Source organism: Aythya fuligula, chromosome 6, assembly GCF_009819795.1.
Source record: "Aythya fuligula isolate bAytFul2 chromosome 6, bAytFul2.pri, whole genome shotgun sequence".
NCBI classification, from domain to species: Eukaryota; Metazoa; Chordata; class Aves; order Anseriformes; family Anatidae; genus Aythya; species Aythya fuligula.
The window spans coordinates 19652198-19676235 of record NC_045564.1 but is presented as its reverse complement, the minus strand read 5'-3'; the positions used below and the strand labels follow the sequence as shown (position 1 = coordinate 19676235).

Sequence of the window (24038 nt, the reverse complement as noted above, 5' to 3'; positions counted from 1 at the left end):
AATGGCATGATACTACTACAAGTTGCTATGGCAATATCAGCTCCACACACCAAAAAAACAGCTTTTTTAGGCTGCCACCATGGAAATACATCCAAAATTCCTAGCTGAACTTTCAGTCATCTGAAAATCAAGATGTTAGTAACTCCTCTGCTTTACATGTTGGCATCCAGAGTGTTCTCTTTTCCCTAAACCAGACTGTGAGTACAAACTGCTAGGAAACTCATTTGTGTCCAGCAGAATATAAGACTGATTCAGAAGTCATGTGATTTCTCTGCAGCACTTGTGGCTTTCCTTATATTTTGTGAGCTCCCTAGTTTGTTTTCTGTTAGTAAGGATATCCTTTATGTTCAGGTTTTGAACAGAAGTATTGCAGACAGTACGTAATATCCTAAAGCACAGGTTGATTTTGGCATCTGGATTGTCTGACGTGAGCATTCAACAGTTACAGATTAATTGTGTTCATACTGATAAAATTAGACAATGCAAAAGTATCTCACCATTTTAGGGACTTCTCTGGTTTGAATTCTGCATTCAGAATAGTATTCTATATGCATAATTGTAGTTATTTTGCTTCCTCTTAGCCCTCTGGAAAGTCTGTGCAAGTAAGCATTTTCTGAAATAGAGTAGCTGGATACAGTCCCCTCAGAGGGACACAGACAGTGGCCACTTAATAGGGCTCTTCATGTATTTAATTGTGCAGTGACTCTCTGTAGACTTTTGGCACAAAGCATAAAGAAAAACTGTTCCTTCCTTGAAGCAGATGCTGTAAAATAAGTAATTTTGCTTATGCACATGAACTTTCTGGAAAAAAGCATAGATGCCTTAAAATAATCTTGCTTGTACATGCTGTTTTCTCCAGAGGTAAGAGGACAGGGCAACTTTAGGAAAGATAAAAGTTTTAAAGAAAGGTTTGATTAAAGGTTCTATAGCTGGCTTCTCCACCAAGGAAGGAATCAAAAGATGACATTAAGATATATGAGAGAAGCATGTAAAAATAGGCTTAGGGCAACAAGCTGGGAGAGCAAGAATGAGAGGGCAAGGAAGAAACAGGAGCAATAGAAAGCCTTGGAAAAAGATTTGAAAGAGGGGAGTATAATCTTAGAGGTGGAAACTGCTCCATAGAGGCCAAGAAAAGAGAGAGACTCTGGGAGAATATAGGATATTGGGCACAATAGAGGATTTGAGAAAATTTTGTATATAAAAAACACTAGAAGATGGAGAGCATGGGGCAACTGGAAGATGGATAGTTGGTGAAAATGAAAGTGGAGCCCAATGGGAAAGAAGGAAGTGTTTTATTAGGTCAGGTTCAGAAGAATAGCATATTGGGAAGATGATGAGAGGTGGGTAGGTTAAAAGGCTGGGGACAAAAATAGCACAAAAATAATGGAGTTCAAAAGAAGGTTTAGAAGAATTTTGTGAATCTGAAATTGTAGGATTTCAAAAAGGAGATGGAATAAGTGGAAGAAGTACTCTGTTTTCATGCAGTCTGTTTTGTTTTGTTTTGTTTTTGAGAAGACATTTTCCAGCTGCTTGGTAGAGAGGAGTTACAAGGTCACTGGGAGGTGACCAATAAAAACGTTAGTGATTTCATCAAAATTTAATTTCTTCTTTTTACAGCACAATACCGGAGAGTTCAGTTGTCCTCACAGAAGTAAACAGACATTTCTTTCTTTTACAGGCTGCCAAAATGGCAAACTATTGCAAGTATCAAAAACTGAGTGACCTTCTGTTCCTTACGTTTGCCATTGTCTTCATTGTCAGTAGGCTTGGCATATATCCTTTATGGTGAGTAAGCATATCATTTTTGTCTAATGCTAAACATCAAACAAGTTTGGAAATAGCTATGTTATTAATTGAACATGATTCATTGACATTACTCTGTTTCCCAGAGCATCGAGGAGAGTTTCAGACATAACCAGGTGTTGTAATAGCGTATTTACTAGAGTGCCATTATATTTACTGTGTGCTAGACAAGAAACATATGGGGCTTCTGCTGGTTTTAAGGTAGAAGTGGATTGAAAATCACATGGCTTTGGGTTAGCAGGTAGTTTTTTGTTCTGGCAAGAAGTTAGAGGGGGAATAAGATATTAGTCTCTGAAGATGCTGACCAGAGGCTATGCTTGAAGCTAGGCTCTGCTCATTAGCTTTTAGTGTACGCTTTATAAACAAGTTCAGCTTAAAGAAAACACAGGGAGCTAAGGAAAGTTCAGCTCTGCTGAACTGTATAAGGATGTTATTGCCATGCAGATTTGTAATACTGCAGGCTACTCCTTTTTCACCCTTCCTTTGAACTGGGGGTCCTGGGGAAGCTGTATAATACATGCATCTTCAGGGTAATTATACAGGTGTTAATGTAATCTCACCTCTTCCCAAAGGCAGTCACTTCCATGTGCACTCACTCTCTCTTCCTAGGTGAGAACACATGCATCTATACACACAGACACAGGCATTTGGTTCTTTAGCTAGGATCTTCAACATCCAGAAGGCTGCTGGTGAGTTAGAAGACAGCCTGATGCACACCAGTTCAGAAACCCATTCAAGTTTCTCTGCAAGCACAGTATGAGTTACCTTTGCCAAAAAAAGAAATGCTCCCACACAGGCCAATGTGTTCTATGTATGAGCAGGGCTGGGAGAAGGCGTAGATCTCACTCTTTTGTGTTCAGGATCTTTCCTTTCTCTAGTATGAACAGAACTAACCCAAATCTCTGTGACACCAGGAGGGGTTTGTCATTACAATAGAAGATGATGATGATAGCTTTGGTTTGGCAAACCAACAGAAATACCAGAAATGTTACCTTTGGCAAAGGTTTAATTAGAGGCATTACCACCAAGCTCCTTGTTTAAGCATACAGATGATTTACAGATACTAATATCAACCTCTGTCACTTTTTCCTCCCAGATCCTATATAATGGTATCTCTTTAGGGGTTTGTTCAGTGCAAACAGGATAAGACCAAGGTGCCCTTAGGGAGCTGTGTCATCAGGTCATATTAACAGTAGAATGTAGAAGTCTCATTTAGTGTTTAATGATTCCAAAGATAATGTGATAATGCCTAGTCCCTACTGCGCTGTGAGTTGGTAAAGCCCCATGACAAAAGGAGAAAAGGGATGGATGCACAACACGCATATTTAAAAGTGCTTGTTATTTTTTCCAAGGAACAGTGATTTATTTCTTAAACAAGTTTGCTTCCCTTTCTTTAGTTGTTTCTCAAAGCTAACTTGGCCATACACTGAATTTCTGTAAATAAAGTTGATTTTTCTACCTGTATGATCTCAGACAGGAAAAATGGTGGTACATCTGCTCATAGGATTTAGTCTGTCACACCCTGTCTTATATTAGGAAATGCAGTGAAGACCAAATTCTACCAGTGCAGCTCTGCCACTGGAGACTGCAGTGTACATGATTCTGCTTCAGAGAAGACTCAGTCAGACAATGACAGCTTGAAATAGAAATCCCACTGCTTATTCCTCTCTCCTCTAATGGCTTTAAAACAATAATAAATTTACACTCCTTTTTGAGTGCTTTGAGTGTGTTTTTTTTTACAGAGCTAACCTGGGAGGAATACAGAGCATGCAGGGATGAGGTTAGGAAAGGTAAGGCCCAACTGAAATCGAATCTGGTGGGGAATGTCAAAAGCAACAAGGAGATCTTCTTTAAATACATAGGTGACAAAAGGAAGACTAGGGAAATACAGACCTACTGCTGAAGGAGACAGGGGACATGGTAATGTGTGACCTGGAAAAGTCTGAGTCTTGGACAGCCTGCTCTAGGTGACCCTGTTTGAACAGGGATGTTGGACCAGATGACCTCCAGAGGACCCTTCCAACCTCAACCCTTCTGTGATTCTGCAAGCTGCCTTATGCATTTATCTGCAGCACTAGCAGAGTATTTAAACCCCTCTCTGTGTTATTTGAACTGGCAAACAGGGAACTGCTGACTTTAAATTTTGTTATTCAAACACAAACTTTACCAGATCACTGCTGTGTGCTTGCCTTGCTGAATAGTCAACAAAGAGCAGATTAATCTTTTCAGAGTGCATGATTTTGAAGGAGGTCATTAGTCCTTTATGCATTGAACTAGAAGCAGCTGCCTAATATGCTTTTTCTCTTGAGACATCTGAAAATCAGCAAGGTCAAGTTTTTCCTATCTTTTACATCCTTAGTGTGGTAGTCAAATTTTGGAAAGTCTTTTAACTTTTAACCGTTTTAACTATTTTAACCTTTTTAACCCTTTTAAGTATTAACCTGAAGTGTTTAAAATAACACTGTATTTATAACCATAACTGAGGCTCAGAAACTGAAGGTCCATGCCATCTAGAGTGATTTCCATGAAGTGTTGCAGCCAAATGTTACCCTGCAGGAAGCCTTTGCTAGGACTAAGCAATATTTTAAATTGAAGGTTGAGAGGAATGTGGTCAACTTACTGCCTGCCTAATAGCCATATTTTGTTCATATGAAGCCTGAAGTGTGGAAGAATGTGTCACCACACTTGTGTGATTAGGTGGTATCATTCAAAGTAGACTCATGAAGGCAGTGAAGATAGAGGGACTGTGTGAATCACAGGGATTTAGCAGTAGACAGTGTACTCCTCTTTCACAGATGGAGTGGTTACACTAGTGATCACTCTGCCTTTCCTCCCCCTTAATTGACAAAAGTGCACATTTATCTATTTTGAATTTGTGAATGGTTCAGTCATTCGCTTGAGCCTTCAAAATAGGATGCTGAACCATAAATACTGTTTGAATCACTCTCTGAGTCCACCTGGCACCTGACGCTCTTAGTAATAGTATTTTACAAGTCTGTCTGTAGCTTGAAATTGTCATTTTCATTATTTTTATACCTTTTCTTTTAGTATTCCAGCACTTGAGCTGTGGAAATTTATTGCTACTTTATAAATGGTCAGTATTCTCATAGCAAGAAAAACAACCACATTGCAAGAAAAGCGAAGTCCTTGCTTTGAAGTACATGGAGTATAATGTGCTTAACTGCATGAGTAAGAAGCAGAATATCAGACTCCACTTACTTCTTGCCAAACTGAGTAAAACTATTTAGCCCCAAAATACCTTGTAGCAGAAAGGAATAATTGGAGAGGTATCTTCAGAAGGTGACTCCAATGAAAAGGGAAGCTGTTGGTGGAATGTTATGTGCAAGGATGCTTCAATTACAGGGAATACAGTACAAGTATGGTGTGTATGATGTGTGATTTCTGATACCATCTTATTTCCAGACTATAGCCTTCATGTACATGCAGTTAATGGTTATCCTGATCTGTAAACATGAAGTCTAGAGGCAGCTTCATAGTTTTCAGCTGTAGTGTGGGCATTGCATGTGAGAGTCAGAGTTAGTAAGGATGAAGCATGGGACATACAAGCTTGCCTGTCAAAATCCTTTATTTCTGTGAAGCTGCAGTTATAAATCTTCACCCCCATTAGCTTGCATGTCAGCAAAGATGAGTCATTGGAGTGGCAGCAAGCCAGGAAACATAGTTTTGCCCTCCTTTTCCTTGTTGCTGAATATTCAAAATAGCAAAATTTGATGCCTGATTAATATTACATAAATATGCAAATTTTTTTCTAGCATAAAAACTGAGAGGTATAAAATTGGTGAGTGTGCAATGTAAAAGGAAGACTGTAATTTATAAGAAAACTTCCCCCACACAAGAAGGCGAACATCCAAGGCAGGGTTCCAGCAACGTCGCTTATGAAGCGCTGGCATGCTCTTGTGCTCCAGCTTTGCACAAGTGCCATTTAATTCCGCATAAAGGTGCTAATAAAGAATTCAGAATGTATCAAATGCTGTTGTCTGAAGGTTGTTTAGCAGCAGGGCTAAGACAAAAGAAACAGGCAATTAGGTATATATTTAGCAGTCTTTCTACAGGCATCTGGAGTTCATTTCAGCAATAATTCAAAAACCCCAGGACACTTTCTGCCTCCTGCTGCTAAGCGAATGTAGGAGTAAAGCTGCTATTTCCACTGACAAGACATTTTGCTTGTGAAATTCTCCCGCTTGCGCATAATCACTGTTCTAGCAAATTACAACATAAAATACAACTCTCTGTGAGTCGGGGGAACATGATGCCTTCTCAGGTGATAGAGGACTGTAGAGAGAATGAAGGCAATCTCAAACTGAAGAATTGATAGAAGTGATTCAAGCCCTCAGCTAGTCTAATCAGGCTGTGCAAAACTGTTACCTCGAGCCTTTTTTCATTTCAGTAAGCCTTGCAATTCCTTTTCCCTAGGCCTCAAACATTTCTTTTTGATGTAGTTACACAGACAGTCTTCTCTGTTGATAAAGGAATGGTTTGCTTTTTGCTGCTGTTATGTTTTTCTTTCAGTATTCGGACAGGGGAACTCATGGGGCTGTAATATTTATTAATCATTTTTTGAGGTGTGCAGATGGCACTTCCATTCGAGGAGGCGTGGGTCTTAAGAAGGTGATGCTGTGTAGCAGCCAAGATTTTCCAGTCTCTCCAGTTTTCTTTGTTCATTGCAGAGGTCGTGTTCTGAGAACTGAAACTCCTGAACGCTGGCTATAGAGGAAACCCAACACTACTCACCTGCTTTGCTTATCTTTCCATAATATGTGGGTGGTTTTTGTTGTTGTTGTTTTGCTTTTTTTTCTTTTTGTTTGTTTGTTTTGTTTTGTTTTTGACAGGGCTGTTTGTATAGATCTCCTAATGCTGTGAAGAGTTTGGTATCTGAAACTATTTTCACAAAGTGACAATTAGGGTATTTCCAAGAGCTTCAGTGGAAGAAAGGTGGCTGGCATGGAGAGAGATACAAGGTTACTAAACCCATTCTCTGTTTAAAAAACGTGTGTTAAGGTAACTGGAGAAAGGTGCAACTTAGGGGTTTCAAAGAAAGAAGAGAACACTTCAAGGAAAGCAAGGCTGATGATGACCATGTGCAGGTACCAAGTTGTATACATGGTCTGTTCTGAAAGTAGTAAATTGTAAATTCATGTTCCTTTGTGTTTCTCTGAATAGTACTCATATGAGTTTGTGTTTTGCTACTTTTAATTAATTATGTTATATGAGAACTAGAACACACTAAGTTTCAGGGAAGTCTTACTGGCAAGTGCCACTGTCAAAAGTCAGAGGAGCAGGGAAATGGTGTTTGCACTCATGAGATCTGTGAAGTCGCAGCATGCCCCCGCTACTGTACCACATTAGAAGCTGTGAGCACAGACAGTAAACCACTTTGGTTAGTTGTTACAGCCTTGTGTAATGTTAGTAGGTATATCTAACTGGTTATTCCATTTGTGCATCTGTTTGAAAAGGTTCTGTCAAAAAAAAAAAAAAAAAAAGGAAAAATAGTTCTCACTGTAATGACTCAAAGCTCTTTCTGGTGCCTGTCTTCTTATTGACTCCAAAATGCAGTTGCTAAATGGATTTTTTTTTTTTTCTTATGCCAACAAATCCTGTATAAGCGCAGGTCTGGCAGACCTCAGAATAACTTGGTTCCATGTTATTCTTTCATTTTTAAAGCCCATGAGAGTACAGTCTGGTTCATGGCTGATTTCTAATTGCCTTTTCATGGCAGTGAATATCTGCATGACCCAGACAGGCATGGTGTGATCCTTGCTGAGTTAAAATTAACTTCTTTTCACAATGGTGTGCTGGAACAAACCCTAGTTACTTATTACCATCTTTCTCTCATCTCTGCATGACCAGCTGACTAGCCCTTCCTGAATTTCATCACTGATTGAACAACAGTGTGGAATACAGCACATAGTGGGTCTCCAAACAGTGATCCAGTATTGCCAGTTTGCACTGTTCTGTCTCCTTCCTTCTATCCTGCAATCAGCTTCTGAGTGAAATTGCAGCTTGAGTTATGAATAGGGCAGCACAGAGCCCCCACTAGTAGCAGCTGCTTCAGAGATTTGCTGAACATCTCTTTTTCCTAGCCTTGTCCTGTTTCTAGCTGATATTGACTGGTTTTGTGCAGCTCTTAACATGCATGGAATTTGAATCATAGTCTTTGATACTGTTTTTCTTTCCTGGCACATTTTCTGCTGTTCGGCCCTTTGAGCATGTGTATTGTGGGAAGGCAGCATGTGGACCCTGACAGAGGCACCCTGTTTCATTCCTGTGAACATATTGGTAAAACAGAAAGCTCAAACCCACAAGCATCCCACTACATCAAAGCAGTACGTGGGCACTAGCTAAAGCAAGAATTCTGGTCATTTACTAGGCATGGTAAGAACCCAGGTAACTTGATAAATCCAAGCTGCCCCAACCTCATCTGGACTCTATGAACAGTGTTTCATGATGGCTTTAGTTATTCTCACTGGATCCTGAGGCCAGCAAAAACCTTTCTAGCCTGGCTACTATTATGTGTACAACTGGGCAAACATCTCTAATTGTTCTACTGTAAAATCAGCTGCTTTTTTATTAGGAAAGTAAATCTCTTCTGACACTGTTTTAAGCTCATTTTGCTTAAAACATTGTCTGAAATATAGCACAATCTAGGCTGTTTGTGGGTAGCAGATATTGAAGGAATAAATTCTTATTTTGATCCAATGTACTTGATTCCCAATATTATTCACACTGTCAGTGAGTGGATGCTGCAGAACTAGCAGCAAAAATTATCTAATGTGCTTATATTTCAGGCCGTTTGTAGCTTCAGGAGGTAACTTCTAACCAATTAGTTTATCAAGAGCATTTAATAAGTTTTTGGCAACCTAACTGCAATACATTTGAAGAAAATATAGACTTCAATGTATGCATTTTTTTTTTTAAAAAAAAAGGTTTTATTAATTAAGTCTCCATAAATTTACTCATGACTCTTGTCTTAGCTCTTTAGCAGATTACAGATAATGTTGTCATCCTATCTGTTTTTGACAAAAGGTTACCCAATGATGTCTTTTGTATTGCCTGGTTATTTTATTTCCTCAAATTGTTTACAGCACTTGTGAACTCAGGACTCTGAGTACTGTATGAATCAAAACTGAAGTCTTTGGAGTGCCGAACCAGCTGTTTACAGAGAAGCTATAAGAACTGGAAAGGTTACATGTGTCATTCACAATTGTGGGTTTGCAGTGTAAACAAAAAGAAGTGGCATTTGCTTGGTATTTCAGTTTCAAAGATTTTCATGTGATCACAACTGGAAAAAATTGTATAAAAAAGGATTTCATCAGGACTTCCAAAGTCAATTCCTATCCTCGTTTTTAGGTTCTACAGCCTGTTCCCTGTGGCTGTAATAATGCCTTCTGTTGTCAGGGACAGGCTGTTCAGACTGTGTACTCACTTTCCTTCTTTTATTAGGAAATCTGTCCTTTCTAAAACCTGAGGTCTGATTGAAAACAGGACAGAGACAATTACCAGAATGCTTCTTTTGCTCAGAATTATTCTGATGAGTGTAAATGTCTCAAGGGAAGGGAAGCAGCTTTGGTGGTGTTCCTGTGGCCAGATGCTTTAGCTGCTTTTAAGGCAGCTTCACGGGGCATGGTGACTGGAAAGGAGGCTGCACTGTGGGTTGGCTCTGCCATGGCAGTCAGCTGAAGTTCTCTGAAATTGCATCATTTGCAGGAAGGAAGGGAGAAAAAAAGAGGCTGGACATGGTTTTTATCTAAAGGAGAGGTATGTGAGGAAAGTTTGCCCCCAAATACATTTTAAAGCATAACCTGTTCTGCGGAGGGGAGAGCTGTGCTGATGCAGAAGTACCACAGGCAGCCCATAGGAGTGCTGATGCTCCGGCTGGCTCTAGGTAGTTTCAACACTGGCAAATGTTCTGCCTCTTCTCACCCCCTTTTCTTTTAAAGGCTTGAACTGTAGCAGGGGTGTTTGCTGCTGGTGGGGCATGTTTTATAATGCCACCATGTTGATATAAAAGCATAACAATGCTGCTGGTTCACTGCAAGTTGCTGTATTATGTGGGGCATAAAAATTGTAGCTGTACAGAAGTGTGGGAATGGTAGTTAACTTACCAGCTTGAAATAGTAAATGGCTTTTGAGTACCATGATCAACAGCTATGATGCAGCTAGAGTCTTATTAGTGCTCAGCTAGAAGGAGGTCATTACAGCAAAACACTTTGGAATAAAGTCAGCACTCATGTAAGTGAGCATATCCTGTTGGTTTTATCAGTGTTGCACAATGGCAGAGTGTGAGCTATGACAGCTATGAAAGTACAGATCACAGTTGAGGAAGCTGGATTGAACTGAAAACTGTTCAATGCTGATTTCCGAGCCTTTGACGTGGAGGAAGTTCTTATGACGGTTGTGGAGACAAAGGTAGAAGTCATAAGCTTTTTGTTTCCCCCCCCCCCCCCAAGTCTTTTGGCATTTCTTCCACAACTGGACCGTAATACCTGAGTCATTTATTTGAAAGATAAGTCACTGACAGACACTGTGCCACCACACTTCTTTAAGCTGCATGATTTTTTGTGTATTTTAAAATGATTCCATTACTCTAGAGCCAGGTTCTCAGAAGCAGACCAATGAATCCAGAGTGCAGTACTCCTAATGGGATATAAGCCACCTGAAAGGCACTGGGTACCTGGCAGAGAGGTCACTGCAGCTGTGATGTTTTGTGGGTTTTTGAACTAGTTCTGTTTAGCTCCTGCATTAGAGAAGGTTTGGGTAATCTTTTCTCCTGAACTGTCTGCCATCAGCATCAGTGTGTGCTCCTAAAGCAAGAGGGAGAAATATTCATTGCACACAGGTACTGCACTTACTTGTAGTTAACAGAAAGAGTCATGAGGAAGCCTTTTATTTCCTCTGATAGCCTGTTTTGCAAGGATTGGAAATTGGTCTCCTATAGTTTACACCAAACACCTTTCCTATTTAGAGAATAGCATGAACTGCAGGCAAAGGGATCTTGATAACATATTTGCATGTAAAAGTTTTATGTGTGCTTGGAGATTTTCAGATGTGGAAGTGTCGTTCTTAGCATAATGTTGTTTCTGCCTGTGTATTGTGATCCACAGGCCTTCACACAAGCATTTTGCCAGAATACATTACTGATACAACATTTTGCTGTGTATAATTACATTCTGCTAGGAAATTTGAATTCTTTCCATATCCTAGTGTCTATTGAAAGACTCTCCTGAGATTTGAGATTTGAGCTTGGATTGTGAAGGTGTCTATGACCTTGTATTCTTGTGTTTTTTCTATCCACAAGAGTGGAAAAACTTATATTCATGCCAGTGGCTGCAAAATCAGTAAATGGGCAGTAACCGTTGATGAGCAGAAATTGAGTGAAGAGAAAAGCACAGCTGAACCCAGGACAGTGACAGCTTGATCAGAACGGTATCTTTTACAGTACATCAAACATGAATAATTTCCTGTCCGGTGCATCATTTTAGTTAAGTAATTGGAAATCCTATTGATCTACACAGGGCTAAAAATAACATGGTCTCAGTGTCAGGGATGTGATTTCTGCCAAGAGGTATTGTTGCTGATTAGTGCTAGAGCAGGAGCCACCGGTCTGCACAGCAGCTGAGCCTTTGTATTAGCACCGTGCTAGCAGCAGCAGGCCTCAGCTGACCTCCAAATCCTCTGATGTGGGGCTGGGATGGGTGAGCAGAATTCCACATGCTGCTGACCTCACTGATAAAACTGAAGTATGTGGGTTTAACATTGCTCTGTGTATGGACTCAGGAGTTTGTCCCTTCTGTTGCTGCATTTCGTGGAGATGTTTTATCGACTTACTGTCTAAAGGAAGAGGGTAATGAGCAGCACCAATCCAAAAATCTGAGGATTTCCTCTGAGATGCTCTTGAAAGACCATCTCTCTCTGTCTCTCTCTCCTGTTCTGTCCCTTCTTCCCTCTTTCAATGATGCTGTGTGAGTGACTGGTTCTTCTGATTGTTCTCAGTTTGCAGTGGGTTTATGCTGCTCCCCCCGTTTTTGCCATGCACTGATTAGTAGCATAAATCTTCCTTTGAGGCACTGAAAATCTCAGAGACAGCAAGATCTGAAAAGGGAAACCAGCTTGTTCTTCCACTCAGCAGGAACCGAGAAGCATCTGTTCAAAGCAGTACAGTGGTACAGACACAGTCCTAACAGCAGCTGGCCGAGCTGAAACTCAGAAGAGGGAGAAGTTGGCAGTACAATCTTTATATACTGAATTTGCTATAATTAAATATTTAGCTGTGCTGCAGATTGAGGGTTCTGGGATATGCAACACCACAGACCAACATTTCTTGAAGTTAATGGCTATTTTGCCCATCATTTCACACCCATCTCACAGAAAATGTTGGGTAGCTCATCTAAGGTCATGCATACAGAAACATCTGTCAGGTCACCTGTTGCATAAAGGTAGCGTAGCGTTATCACCCTAAGTAGCTAGGGCAGCGTGAGTTATGAAGTCCTGTTAGATTTCAATGAAAGTCTAAATCCCAGAAATAAATCGTGACTACTGATGAACTTACTGATATATTGTCCTGTGGCTGATCAACATGCGGATGTACTTTCACACTCTTAGTGTTATGGGATTTTTACTTAGGTAGTCCATACCAGTTATAAGCAAGCTAATGAATTAAGTCTCCCAGCATCTTTGTAAGACAGATAGGATGTATTGATACCTTATATCCATCTTTAGCAATAAGTATACCATGTAAAGGAACCTGAAAATGTCTTGTATCTCACAATAAGGTAATAGAACAGCTAAATACAGAATATAAGACTCCTGTTTCTTTGATCTCTGGTCTTGGTCACTATTTACCATGTGTAATGAAGAATAAAATATGTTTTGAGGTAGAAGTAAGATCAATCCATTATTTTTAAAGGAAAAATTCAAGGAAGCAGAAGTTTCTGAGCATAGGTGGATAGGTGGATAGGTGTAGCTGTTGGATTACTTGAACTAAATAAGATCTGAATTTCATTTGTGCCCACCTAGATGCAATTAGCTATTTGCTCTATAATGAATGCAGTATGCAAGATGTCCCAGTGCAGCCGTTTATGGTTGAATATGGAATAACTTGTATACTATATGCTTGGCCAAGAAGATAGACATCAATTCTGAAATTGTTTAGACACACAGGTTGATGTTTTGCTGTCCTTCGCTATACCTATTCCGCTGCAGTAACCACAAGCCTTTTGTTCAGCTTGTTGCACGCTCAGTGCATTGGTCTCTGGCAGTGCTGCAGGAGCTCAGGCAGCTCTCAGTAGCGTTCATTTCAGCTGCATGGTTTTTGCTTCCTTTGGATTTGATAATAGTGCCCAGCATGGCAGACGGCCCCATATGCCTCATTCTACAGAGTTTATCATGTGTTTCCTGCTTGCCTGGAAAACTGCCTACTCTTTGCACATGGCCTTCTTTCTTGTCTCCTTTCATTCCTCTAAAGATCCTTTCAGAAACAAACACGGCACATTTTGCCAATTCTCAGATAAATTTAAATACACATTTTACTCTTCCACCCATCCATCTCTATCTCTCTTCCTTCATCTCCCTTTCCTTGTTGCATTTCAAGTGCAAGACAAGTGATCAACTAACCAAGAATTAGTTTCTGCTGTCCAAAAGCCTGGACTTATGCCCACTAAATTGATGGGAGGGAGCATAATCTTATCTGAGTCCTGTCTTGGTCCTTGTCTGAGACCACAGATTTCTGTAAGAGTAGATTGGATGATCTTAAGTGTTGAATGTGTTTTTATTTGTCTTCATCAGCCACTGCTTAATTCAAAATGCTAAACTGAGAGCTTTATGCTTCCAGGTACACAACCCCACTTGGGAAATATTTAACAAGAGAAAAGAGAAAAATATATTCCATGAAATTCTGGTGTTTTGTTCAGCTATTAAAATCTTTCAGTGCCCCAGGAAGATTTCTGTAGGCCAGTACCTGTTTTCAAAGCAGAAGCTAATATTTTGTGTCAAATTGCAGGACCTGAGAAATGCTGACCAAAGTTTTCAGAGAAGTAGAGCACTTGCATCTTAAAGTAATTTCTTTCTCTGAGATCAAATCCAACTTTTTAAGTCAGAGAGACAGGAATCAAAGTTTCCACCATTCATTTTGAAAAGCTGGGATTTAACAACTGCAGAACTGAAATATTCCAGCAGCAGGTTTGCAGGTTTAAGTACCTAAGCACCTTTCTGAGTAGCTGAACCAAAGGTTGATTTATACATTCATGCCATAGATGCTCTTTCCTTCATGTAATCCATTCTCATGCTGCTTCTTCCAGCCCCTGTTACTCATGCAGTTGGTTAAAATACTTCTGTTGAATTCTTTCAAAAGCAGAATTGGTGCAAAGTTGTCTAACTTTTCTTCCTCCGTCCCTTCCTCATCTATAGGAAGAATTACTCTCTGTTTTCTGTCCCATTAACCTTATGATTTCCCCCCATTTCAGGCTTTTGATATGAAATAATTGATTCATATTTAGAAAAAGTCTATTTGCTTTCCTTCATTTTTTCCATAATTTTCTGTAGTTTCCACTCAGCTTCTGCTCAGCCTTTTGTGCCTAGATGCTGTAAGCATTAGCTGTATCTCCACAGCTAGCCTGCACATCGTGTCTCTGACCCCTCCTAACATTACTGAGCAATTAGTGAGATCTTTTCAGCAGCTTTTATGGAGAGTTCCAGTCTGTCCTTAGTATGCCAGGCACAAGCAAGTTACAGAGAGTTCTGCTTTTCCAGCGCAAGCTTATTTCCCATACCTCGTACACAGTAGATGACTCATTTGCACAGTGAAACTGTTTTTGGAATCACAAGCACTCTTTTTGGCCTTCCCATCTTCGTAATATTTTGCAGTCCTGCAAGAACAGACCATCTGTGTCTCTAATGCTGCTTTTTTGACTTGACTACTATGGAAGTCAGCAGAGATTAACTCAGGCCAGTGAATAAAAATTCAGATAGAAACCTGTAGAAACTGCACTTAAATTCTGGAGCACATAAAATTCTAGACATAAAAGAAGACAGTTGGATGTAAATAACAGTAGGCTTGCATACAGGAGTTGATGTAAAGTTTGAATTTGATATCGTAGTTTGAACTAAACTAAGTACTGGTGAAGTAAAACAGTGCTGACTACAGCTATGTTTTGATATGCCTGAGAGTTTCCCCTTGAATTATGAAGTGGGGTATTGCAGTGCCATGGAGCAATGCTACCATTGGCAGAACAAATAGCAGAAAGCTGAGACTGGAGAGTTTTAGCTGACAAAAGCAATAATGTGATGGGGTTTTTTGCATCAGCTGGAAAACAGTTTCTTTTTCTGATGTTCACTCCAGAAACAGAAAACGTTCTAAAAAACACAGCTGGATAATAAGGTTATAAGAAGTCCACTTGTCACTAAATTGCAAAGCATTTGTAGTTTAGCATAAGAAAGCAAAAATAAAAAGGTAAAATATTTATTATGAAATGCCCTAGAGTATTAAGGCCAGTGTATTAAAAATTGCTGACTGATTTTTGGCCAATACTGTTTATACGCATAAATCATTACCACTAAATGTTATTTTCTGGGTTTGCTGTGTGTACGTTCCTCTTAATAAAATATTGCTTGAGCTGAATTTTATATGGAAAGGATTATGGCAAGCTTGATTGTTTATTAAAAAGTAGAGCCCAGTATCTCTAACACTTCAAAAGTAAAGCATACTGTCCTGAATCCCTTACAGGACCTCAGTTAGATCCCTTGCCTTCAGACAAAGCACATCTGCTGCCATCTAGTGGCTACAGGCTGATAGCTAAGTAAAAAAAATACATACCAGCAGGGAAAATGGATGGAGATTGACAAATCCTCATATTTCCTCCTTTCTTGGCCACCTCCATCCTCCCATAACAGGCATTCATAGATCGTTATTTGTTTCCAAAAATGCAATTGTTTTAATGCCTGTTATTCACTTTCTACTGTCAGGCTATTTGCTAACGTCTAGATCAAAATCATCTGTTATATCAGTGTTATGGGCAGAGAATAATTAGTTCTGTATTTACAAAGCTTTGCAAGTCATATTTTAGCATCACTTTCAGTGCCTGCACTAAAGCTCACTCTCAGTCTTGGAAAACCCCACAAGGGGCGGAATCCTGCCATGTGTATGCCGTTGTTTCATATACTGGTAAAGTTTCATATTAATGGAACAAGCTCAGGCTGTGTTTTCTGTTCTTGATAGCACTTTACTCACTTTGTTGATGTCAAGAAAGAAAAGACATTCATAGCTGTGTACGCTGAGGCAAGCCCATCAGCTTCTGTCAGGACTTCAGATGGCAGTGTGCAGGGAACCTTGCCCAGCTCTTTGTACAGCTCTCCCTTGTGTAGCAAGGGAGGTTGCAATCACCATCCCAGCCTGGGAGTGTGGTTTGAAGAGCACAGTACTGCCTGGGAGTTGTAGTGCAAAGTAGCAATCCTCATGCATTCTCTTACCTATTGGTAATAGGCAGTTACTAAACCCAAACCCATCAGAAGTCAAGATCAAAAATAAATAAATAGGTAATTTTTGTTATTAATCAGGGATGGGGTTATTTAAGAGAGTTGACACCTGCCAGCTTTATAAAAGAAGGGAAGAAATGCACTCTGAGAATTGTTTTTTCCTATACATGATGTTTGTTAAGTGATGTTAAACATTGAAAGCAACATTTTGGTGGTGGTAATCTCTGGAGACACCAATACAATTCAGTCCAAGTCGCTGTTGCTGTAAGAAGCAACTATATGGGTGGATCCCATCTTATCACGTATTTGTCATCTTGATTTATAAAGGTCTTTTTTTTTAGGTTGTTGGCCTAAAGCAAGTGTAATTATTTTTCTGTTTCATTCTCTTCTAGGATATTAAACACTACGTTGTTTGAACTGTATGAAGCTCTGGGCAATTTTCCTGCCTTGTGGGTCTTCAATGTGTTGCTTGTGGTTCTTCAAATTCTGCACTGTTTTTGGTCTTACCTAATTGTAAAGGCAGCCTACAAAGCTATTTCAAAGGGCAAGGTAAGACAGCACACCTCTGTTTCGTGTTTACTCTTTTTAACTTTTTCATTATCAATACATGGTTACTTCTTAGGTACTTGTTCTTTCTGATCCATAACCCATTACTAAAGGCACATGTTGTCTTACATAAACACATCTTTCCTTTTCATGGAATTTTCTTCCACTCCTAACAAATGTTAAATAAGTTAGTACATTCTTTATAGTGACTGTATTTATATGTGCTTCCATGCTTCTTTTTTATAATCTGATGCACTGAACCAAACTACATTCCAGAAATCGGATTTAAAAAAAAAAAAAAAAGGCAAACTGCTCTTTAGTGACTGCCAGTTCTGTTTCTCTTCTTTATAGTAGTTAGAAAAGTGTTAATTTCCCAGCTGGTAGTTATAATAATACAAACTGAAATTCTGTTGCCTTTGCTAGTGGCAAAGTTACAAACCACAATCTCTTTTGGATTTTGGTATAATGAGATCCTGCAAAGGGCTATGTACTTGCTTTCTAGGAATCTCACAGCAAGACTGTTTGGGATGCGATGTAGTATATTGCTAACAGTGTTAGATTTGATGGGGAGATGTAATTCACAGAAATACTAGCCCCAGTACACTTCCTGTGCAGAATCTGCACTCATATTTAGATTAAAGAAGTTTACATTGATCATGTAAAGTACAGGGTATTTTGCCCTTAAACAGTAGAGCTCATAAGTTGATATTTTAGACATGTGACCACCTCTGAAGGGAATGGGATTGTTCTGAAGATAACTGCTTTCTGTGAATGTATTTGAGAGCTCAGCCTCTTGCTGGACAGAGTCCAGAGTCTGCCACTCGTTCTCGTGGCTGTGTGTTCTTGAACTGTATTATGCCTGAAAGCCACACTTCGGGCTTCTCTGCTTTTACCAGTTATTACCCTCAGCTGTCCCATTTGAATTAAACCAGTGACTTCAAAAAGTGTTTCATACTGTCTCTTACTCTGCTTGTTTATCCTTTCCCTTGTGCTGTGCTGGAAGGCTGGGAAGTGGAACCCCTTGCATGTAAGTTTCTTTAAATTTACTATGCAAAAGATGTGCTCTGCACAATAGCAGGGTGTTGTTTTTCTTTTTTTCTTTTGCTGTTTCTGCTTGATGTTTTTATCCATTGTTTGTGATTACATATTTAAAGGAAGGCTGTCTTTAAAGGGTGTTTTTGCTTCTTTCCCGTGCATTGTCCAACACCATTCAAACCCTCTTCTATTCATAGTATCTGAGTGTTATTGCATTACAACCATTTTTACACATGCTGCTCTGTCACCATTGAGGAAGCATATGTGAGAGCATAAGTCCTCTGCCTTGTAGTTCAACCAATTGCACAGAAGGAGGAAATTAAGATTGCATGAAAGCAGAGTTAGACACTTGCAAGAAGACAGTGACAATGTTAAAGCTGCACATACACGACTTGAGGATTCTTCCTCTAGATCTTAACTTTCTTCCTCACTTACAACCCTAGTCTTTCAGTTTCCACAATAAAATAAGCAGTGTTTTCACAGAACTTTGTAGATATCTTACAGTAGATCTTCTTTCTTAATTATGGTTTTATTGTTGTATTACTAGTATTTACTAGAACTAGATGCATCTAGAGGCCATTTGAAAAATTGCACCAATGTAGTTCAAGAGTTTGTACCGTACACCGGTGTCTTTCCCCACCAGAAACTAGTCTGAGGAAATTCTTCATTACTGTGAGGCCTGTGTAGTGTAAAACTCTGAATTGCACCAGTCCTTGCAGTCATCCTTACCTTACTTCTGCTTTGCCGTCTTAGGCACATCGAGAAAAGTAGGTCAAAGGATCATGAGGATAGAAGTCCAGCCTGGTGGTAGGGCCAGTTTGCAAGTCTCAGTTGTCACACACAGGATGCTCAGTGAGTTGTAGTTCCACCACAAGTGTTAGACATTAATAACCATTACTTTCTATGCATTACTTTTATTTATTTTTTTTCTCCTATAGAATAACAGACACAGGAAATAAGTCTTCCTGAAATAAATAGAAATGTAGATCCTCTATAAATATATCTCATGTCAGTTTTGCAGTCACTCAGATTATTTATTGGGCAGAAAGTGTTGGGACAGAACTTTTCCCAGCAAAATATATCCATAAATCAAATGTAATTTATTTTGGGTCAACACCAAAACCAAAACACCTCACTGATTAAAAATAATAATAATAATAATAATGTCAAGACAAATAACAACATCTGTGTTATAAAGTGTATTGCTTTCAGGTGTTTTTAATGGAACAGTTTGGTGAGTCAGGGAGGGATTTTCCTAAAGAGACAGTTTTGCAGGGAGGCTGCAACCAAAATGGTGGCTGTGCTACCTTCATAATCAAAGGCACATCTATTAGAGCATGGACTGAGGATGTGAATCAAATTTCCTGTTGCAGAACAGATATAACCTTTCTGGCATGTCTTAGGAGAGGTCCCTACCTGGTCACTACACCTACCTGGGCAGCCTGCTCTGAGGAACCTGCTTTGTCAGGGGGGTTGGACCCGATGATCTATCGAGGTCCCTTCCAACCCCTACAGTTCTGTGATTCTGTGATTATTTACCTTTGGAACAGCTCAGCTAGTAAAGCAATTTCTTATCATTAAATTTGTAACCAGTCCTGATAATCTATTTCTTAATTTTTGTTATGCTTAGGAGTTTTATAAATCTAGGTACATATTTTCTAAATGCACTCTGTAGGAATTACTCCAATGGGTTCTTTTGGAAATAAACAAAGATAATTAAGTACTGCAAGATGTGCTGCATTCATACCACGTTTTATGTACATGTAGAAAGGCCCTGGTGTGTCACTTGCTGCACTGTATAAATGGTCCCATCATACAATCTTCTTCTGGTTAATTGGCTTCAGGGCAGGATGCTAGCAGAGGATTTTGCAGTAAATTTAATATATTAAAAGAATTTAAAATGATGCAGAATTTTAAGATCGTCTAGTCTGCCCTCACGTTGATCACAGGCACACTCTGAGAGCCCATTCTCTTTTGTCTGATAAAGGTGTAATTCTGAGCTTAGTTCTATATCCACAACAGTTTTAATACAAAAGTCCCTGTATATAAGACACTGAAGTAATCTGTTAATTGAAGCTGCGTAGGTATGGTATTGAATTTCTGACCTCAGCTGAGTCCAATTTCACAGGTGTCAGAACTGCTGCCATGCTAGACATTGACATTAAAAAGCAGTTATGCTCAGGCGTATGGGAACTTTGTGTTCCTTTCTTCTCTGTTCCCAAACAGAGTAGTGTTACTCAGGTGTTACAGTATTGTAAGGGTGGTAACTGCACTGGGAGCCTCAAAGGCAAATAGTCATTTCTGAAGCAACAGCTGGAGAGCAAAATTGTCTTCAGGGGTTTCTGGGATGGCGGAGGACTGTTGTAAGCAAACATATATATTCAGTGACATTCCCTGTTCTTTAATTGTTTTAATTTCCTTGGTGAAAAGACTTGCCATGAGTTTTGTCACCTTTATGTCCACTCCCTATAGTAAAGTCAATTGTCATTTTCAGATGTGGTAACTTGCACAGGATGGATAGATCCAAAAAGAATTGGGAAGCTCAGCTATACAGTCAGGCATGGACAGCTGCATCTTTAAAAGCTGCCTGCATCTTCGACTTCATGCCTCTCTCTGTTGCTGCCGATTTTTCTTTTTCTTTTTTTCTCTTTTTAAACTTCTCTCATGTACTTTTATCAGTTTTGGAGTTTATCAAGACCAGTCTGGATAAAGCTCTGGGATAAACCTTCGATGACTTCACAGATGATCCTGCTGTGAGCAGGAGGCTAGGCATAGACTTCCTGAGGCCTGTTCTGACCTGAGTTATCCTATGATCCTACATGTTGGCAGTGCCGCTGTTACCTCCTAGAAAAAAAACAGCCCTGAAAAAATAGGGTAGGCAGGGCTTTTTCTTTGCAGGATTTTCTTTTCTGTTGCCCTTCTTTGCTCTTCTTAACCTGTCTGTTGTTGGCTTCCCCACATTTTTACTTGTTTTTGGTGCACATGACTGAACACAGCAAAGCAAAGTCACCTCAGGGATTCTGAAGGGACTTAGTGCTCAGTTCTCAAACTTAGTGATCCTCATTTATGATCTTCAAAGAGCTCTACAATGGAGAAGAGCAGACTCCTTAGTCTAAGGAACAGAATTCATCCAGTAAATGGGTATAAATTGGCAGGAATGAAGTTCAGCTGGAAATTAGCAGGAAATCCCTAGCAGTTAAAGTCAGCGTGTTTCTGAAGCAGCTTTCCAATGGCACACTGGGGCAGATGGTTGAAGTGCTCGATAACGTGTGGGGTTCCTGTGCTAGGGACTGGACTACAACTGGTGTTCCCGAGCACTGCTCTCACCATGTCTCAGAGATCAGAGACTGGTGCAGTGAGGTGTGTTTAGGCCAGCACTCCTACCTCCTACAGCCAGCCCACAGCACAGCTCCTGGGAGCCATGTGGAAGGTGATGGGGGAGAAGTTAGTACTTATAAATAATAAGTTAGTACTTTAGTACTTTTTATTTATTCTGGCATTATCAGGTCAAAGAAAATCACCCCAAAGGAAGTATGGGAATCCCTGTGCCAGTTATGAGACTCCCCATGTCTGGAAGACAAAGAAAATGGAGTTGTAGTGGGAGGGCAGAAGGACATAGACTAGGTTGAACTAGGGAGCTTGGACTGTGGTTACCTTTAGTTGGGGCACCACCCTTTGCCTTGAACTCTGTGCTCTCCCTTTGACATAATGCCTTTAATGCATCAGGGCACAGTTCTCACCCTGCCTCTGCATGCAGAGGGTGTGTGTACAGGCAGCTGTGTTTGAAGCTGTGCAGGCAGGCAAAGGCAGAGAATGTGCCAGAGCTGATACCACTTTCAAAGCTCCAGCTGAAAGCTGTTTGAATTCTCTGACTCCAGCTTGAACCAAAAAGCTCAGTTCTTTCCTTAAAATTATCTACTGCTTGCTTCTTCTTCAAATTCTGCAGGTAGCAAAGGATGACCGAAGTGACATTGAATCAAGTTCAGATGAGGAAGAAACAGTACCTCGCTCAAAGACCCCGCACAGCTCTATCACCACTAATGGGACCGGTGGTGCCAATGGGACAAACGGGTATATCACTGGTGGCACTTGCTCAGAGGAGCATTAATCCCTGGGTGTCATGAGACACAAACAGAATGAACTGTTTGCTATGGAAGTAAATTATAAGTTGCGAATGTGGTTTCTTCATATATCTCAGCATCAGAAAAAATTAGGAGTATAAAAGCATTCAGATAGTGCACTGCCATATTTCCTGTTTGTGAATGAAGACAACACATCATTCTGTATACGTAGGCATGCTGTATGTGTATGTAATTGACACAATGGGAGCAGTATTTTCACTTGTACTGTCTTTAAAATATTATTTATTTTGTATTCTTTCTGGGAACTTCTGAACAAAAGGGAATATCCTTTCTCAAACTTTTTTCTCAGTGGTGGAGAGCATCACGCTCAGATCTCTTCTGTCCATCCCTGTTGCTTTTGCTGAGTCTGCTATAAGTAATAGTTGCTTGATTTATTAATTACAAAAGACAGAACATAGCTTTACAGATTCTAGTTCCGCTTCAGATATTTTTGCTATCTTTGTGTTTTAAAGTGCTGGTTTTGAAATTGCCTATCAATTCACAGTGGCCGTTTCTCCAACAGAAAGTTTTAAAACATTGGATTGATATTTTAAATAGTAGGTAATATGGTCCATTAGCAATTTGGGGAAAAAGAACTGTTGCCATTGTGAGATGTTATTTTAGCATAAGCTAAAATTCAAAATTGGTGGTTAATTGCATTAGAAGTAGATTTGATTGGTTGTGCAAATGCCCAAAAGCATTTATGTTAATGGTTAAGATACACTCATTCTTGTATTGTTTTTTATTTGTTTTGTTGTTGTGTTGTTGGTTTTTTTTGTCTTGCAATTTTTTGACCTCTATAGATTGCAGCTTTATGCGGAGATTCCATGTTGAAAGGTATTTGTTCAAGTGCACCATTGTGAATCCAGAACTCACTCCTGAAACTGATCTTGTAAATTAAGATGGATGAGAGCAGAGTTGTTATTGAAAAAACAGCAGATTGAAAGTCATTGCTTCCTCAAACACAGTTCAGTCTAGGTATCATTCTTATAATTATTGCCACTTTTTTGGTAGGCTGAAGAGAGAAAATGCACAATGCCATACATTACTAGAAGTAGTTTATTTTAAATGCATGAGAACTTGAGCAAAATTCACTTAACATAATTCACAGCAAACTTCGAAGGCTCGGCAGTATTTTGTCACCTTCATAAAAAAAAAAAAAAGGTGTGTCTGTTAAATAATTTTGCTCTCCTACTTCATCCAATATTTACAAACCGTGTCCCAAAGAAGACAAAATAACACCTAAAACTAACATCCTCTTTTAACATAATATATATATATACATATAACACTTATTCCAGTTTCTAGATCACAGTTTGATGTAGGATGCTAAGGATCATACAACTCTTGGAGGACACTTTTCTGTGATTTGTGACAGCAGTGCCAAAAGTAGGCAAGGTTCTTGGGCAACAGACTCTATGCAACCTACTGTTTAACAGTATTGTATATGTGCACACAGAACCAATGTGCTTGTAGACCAAAGACTTATATATATATTTAAAAAAAAAATAAAAAAGGAAAAAAAAAGGGAAGGAATAAATCAGAAAAAAATGTAACAGTGTGTCTTCTGTACAGAAAGGGACTGGAGTGCTGTGTTCAGCTGGAAGCCTAGGCCAGGAAGTATTTCTTATTCCTTCCACCCTATGCAAATAGCAAAATATAGATGATTTCTATCATCATAAAACATGTTTAAAGGCTCTAATGTATACAGACTCCACTGAAGAAAGTTTTGTTGCCACTTCTCTCTTTTTGAAACACTGCAATTCGTTCCATTCTACTCGTGACTCTTGAAAACTTTGGAAACCTTTATTATCCATAGGGACCATATGCATGTTAGTGAACGATGTGCTGAAAGTAAAGACAGAATGGTGTGAATGAAAATAGTACCACCATTTAGTAACAAATAAAGGTAAGAAAACTGAAAACTTCTAAATCATGTGAGGAACACTGTGTTTTACAGACATCCCTTGAAAAATCCAGGCGCCTTGTAATTCAACAGCTTCAAAGCTTATATGTCCCTGAGCATATATGAGGGAGCAAGAGAGT

At 39.5% G+C, this 24038-nt stretch overlaps 1 protein-coding gene across 1 annotated transcript in view; it reads left to right on the top strand.

The window, feature by feature from the left end:
* Nucleotides 1-23191, top strand: part of CERS6 (ceramide synthase 6) — a 116765-nt gene extending 93574 nt beyond the window's left edge. The window contains exons 8-11 of the mRNA XM_032189884.1: nucleotides 1679-1785; nucleotides 16683-16839; nucleotides 17840-17863; nucleotides 21818-23191. Of these exons, the coding sequence (XP_032045775.1) occupies nucleotides 1679-1785; nucleotides 16683-16839; nucleotides 17840-17863; nucleotides 21818-21979 (450 nt within the window). The 3' untranslated portion in view covers nucleotides 21980-23191. The remainder of the gene's footprint in view (nucleotides 1-1678; nucleotides 1786-16682; nucleotides 16840-17839; nucleotides 17864-21817) is intronic.
* Nucleotides 23192-24038: the final 847 nt, after the last annotated feature.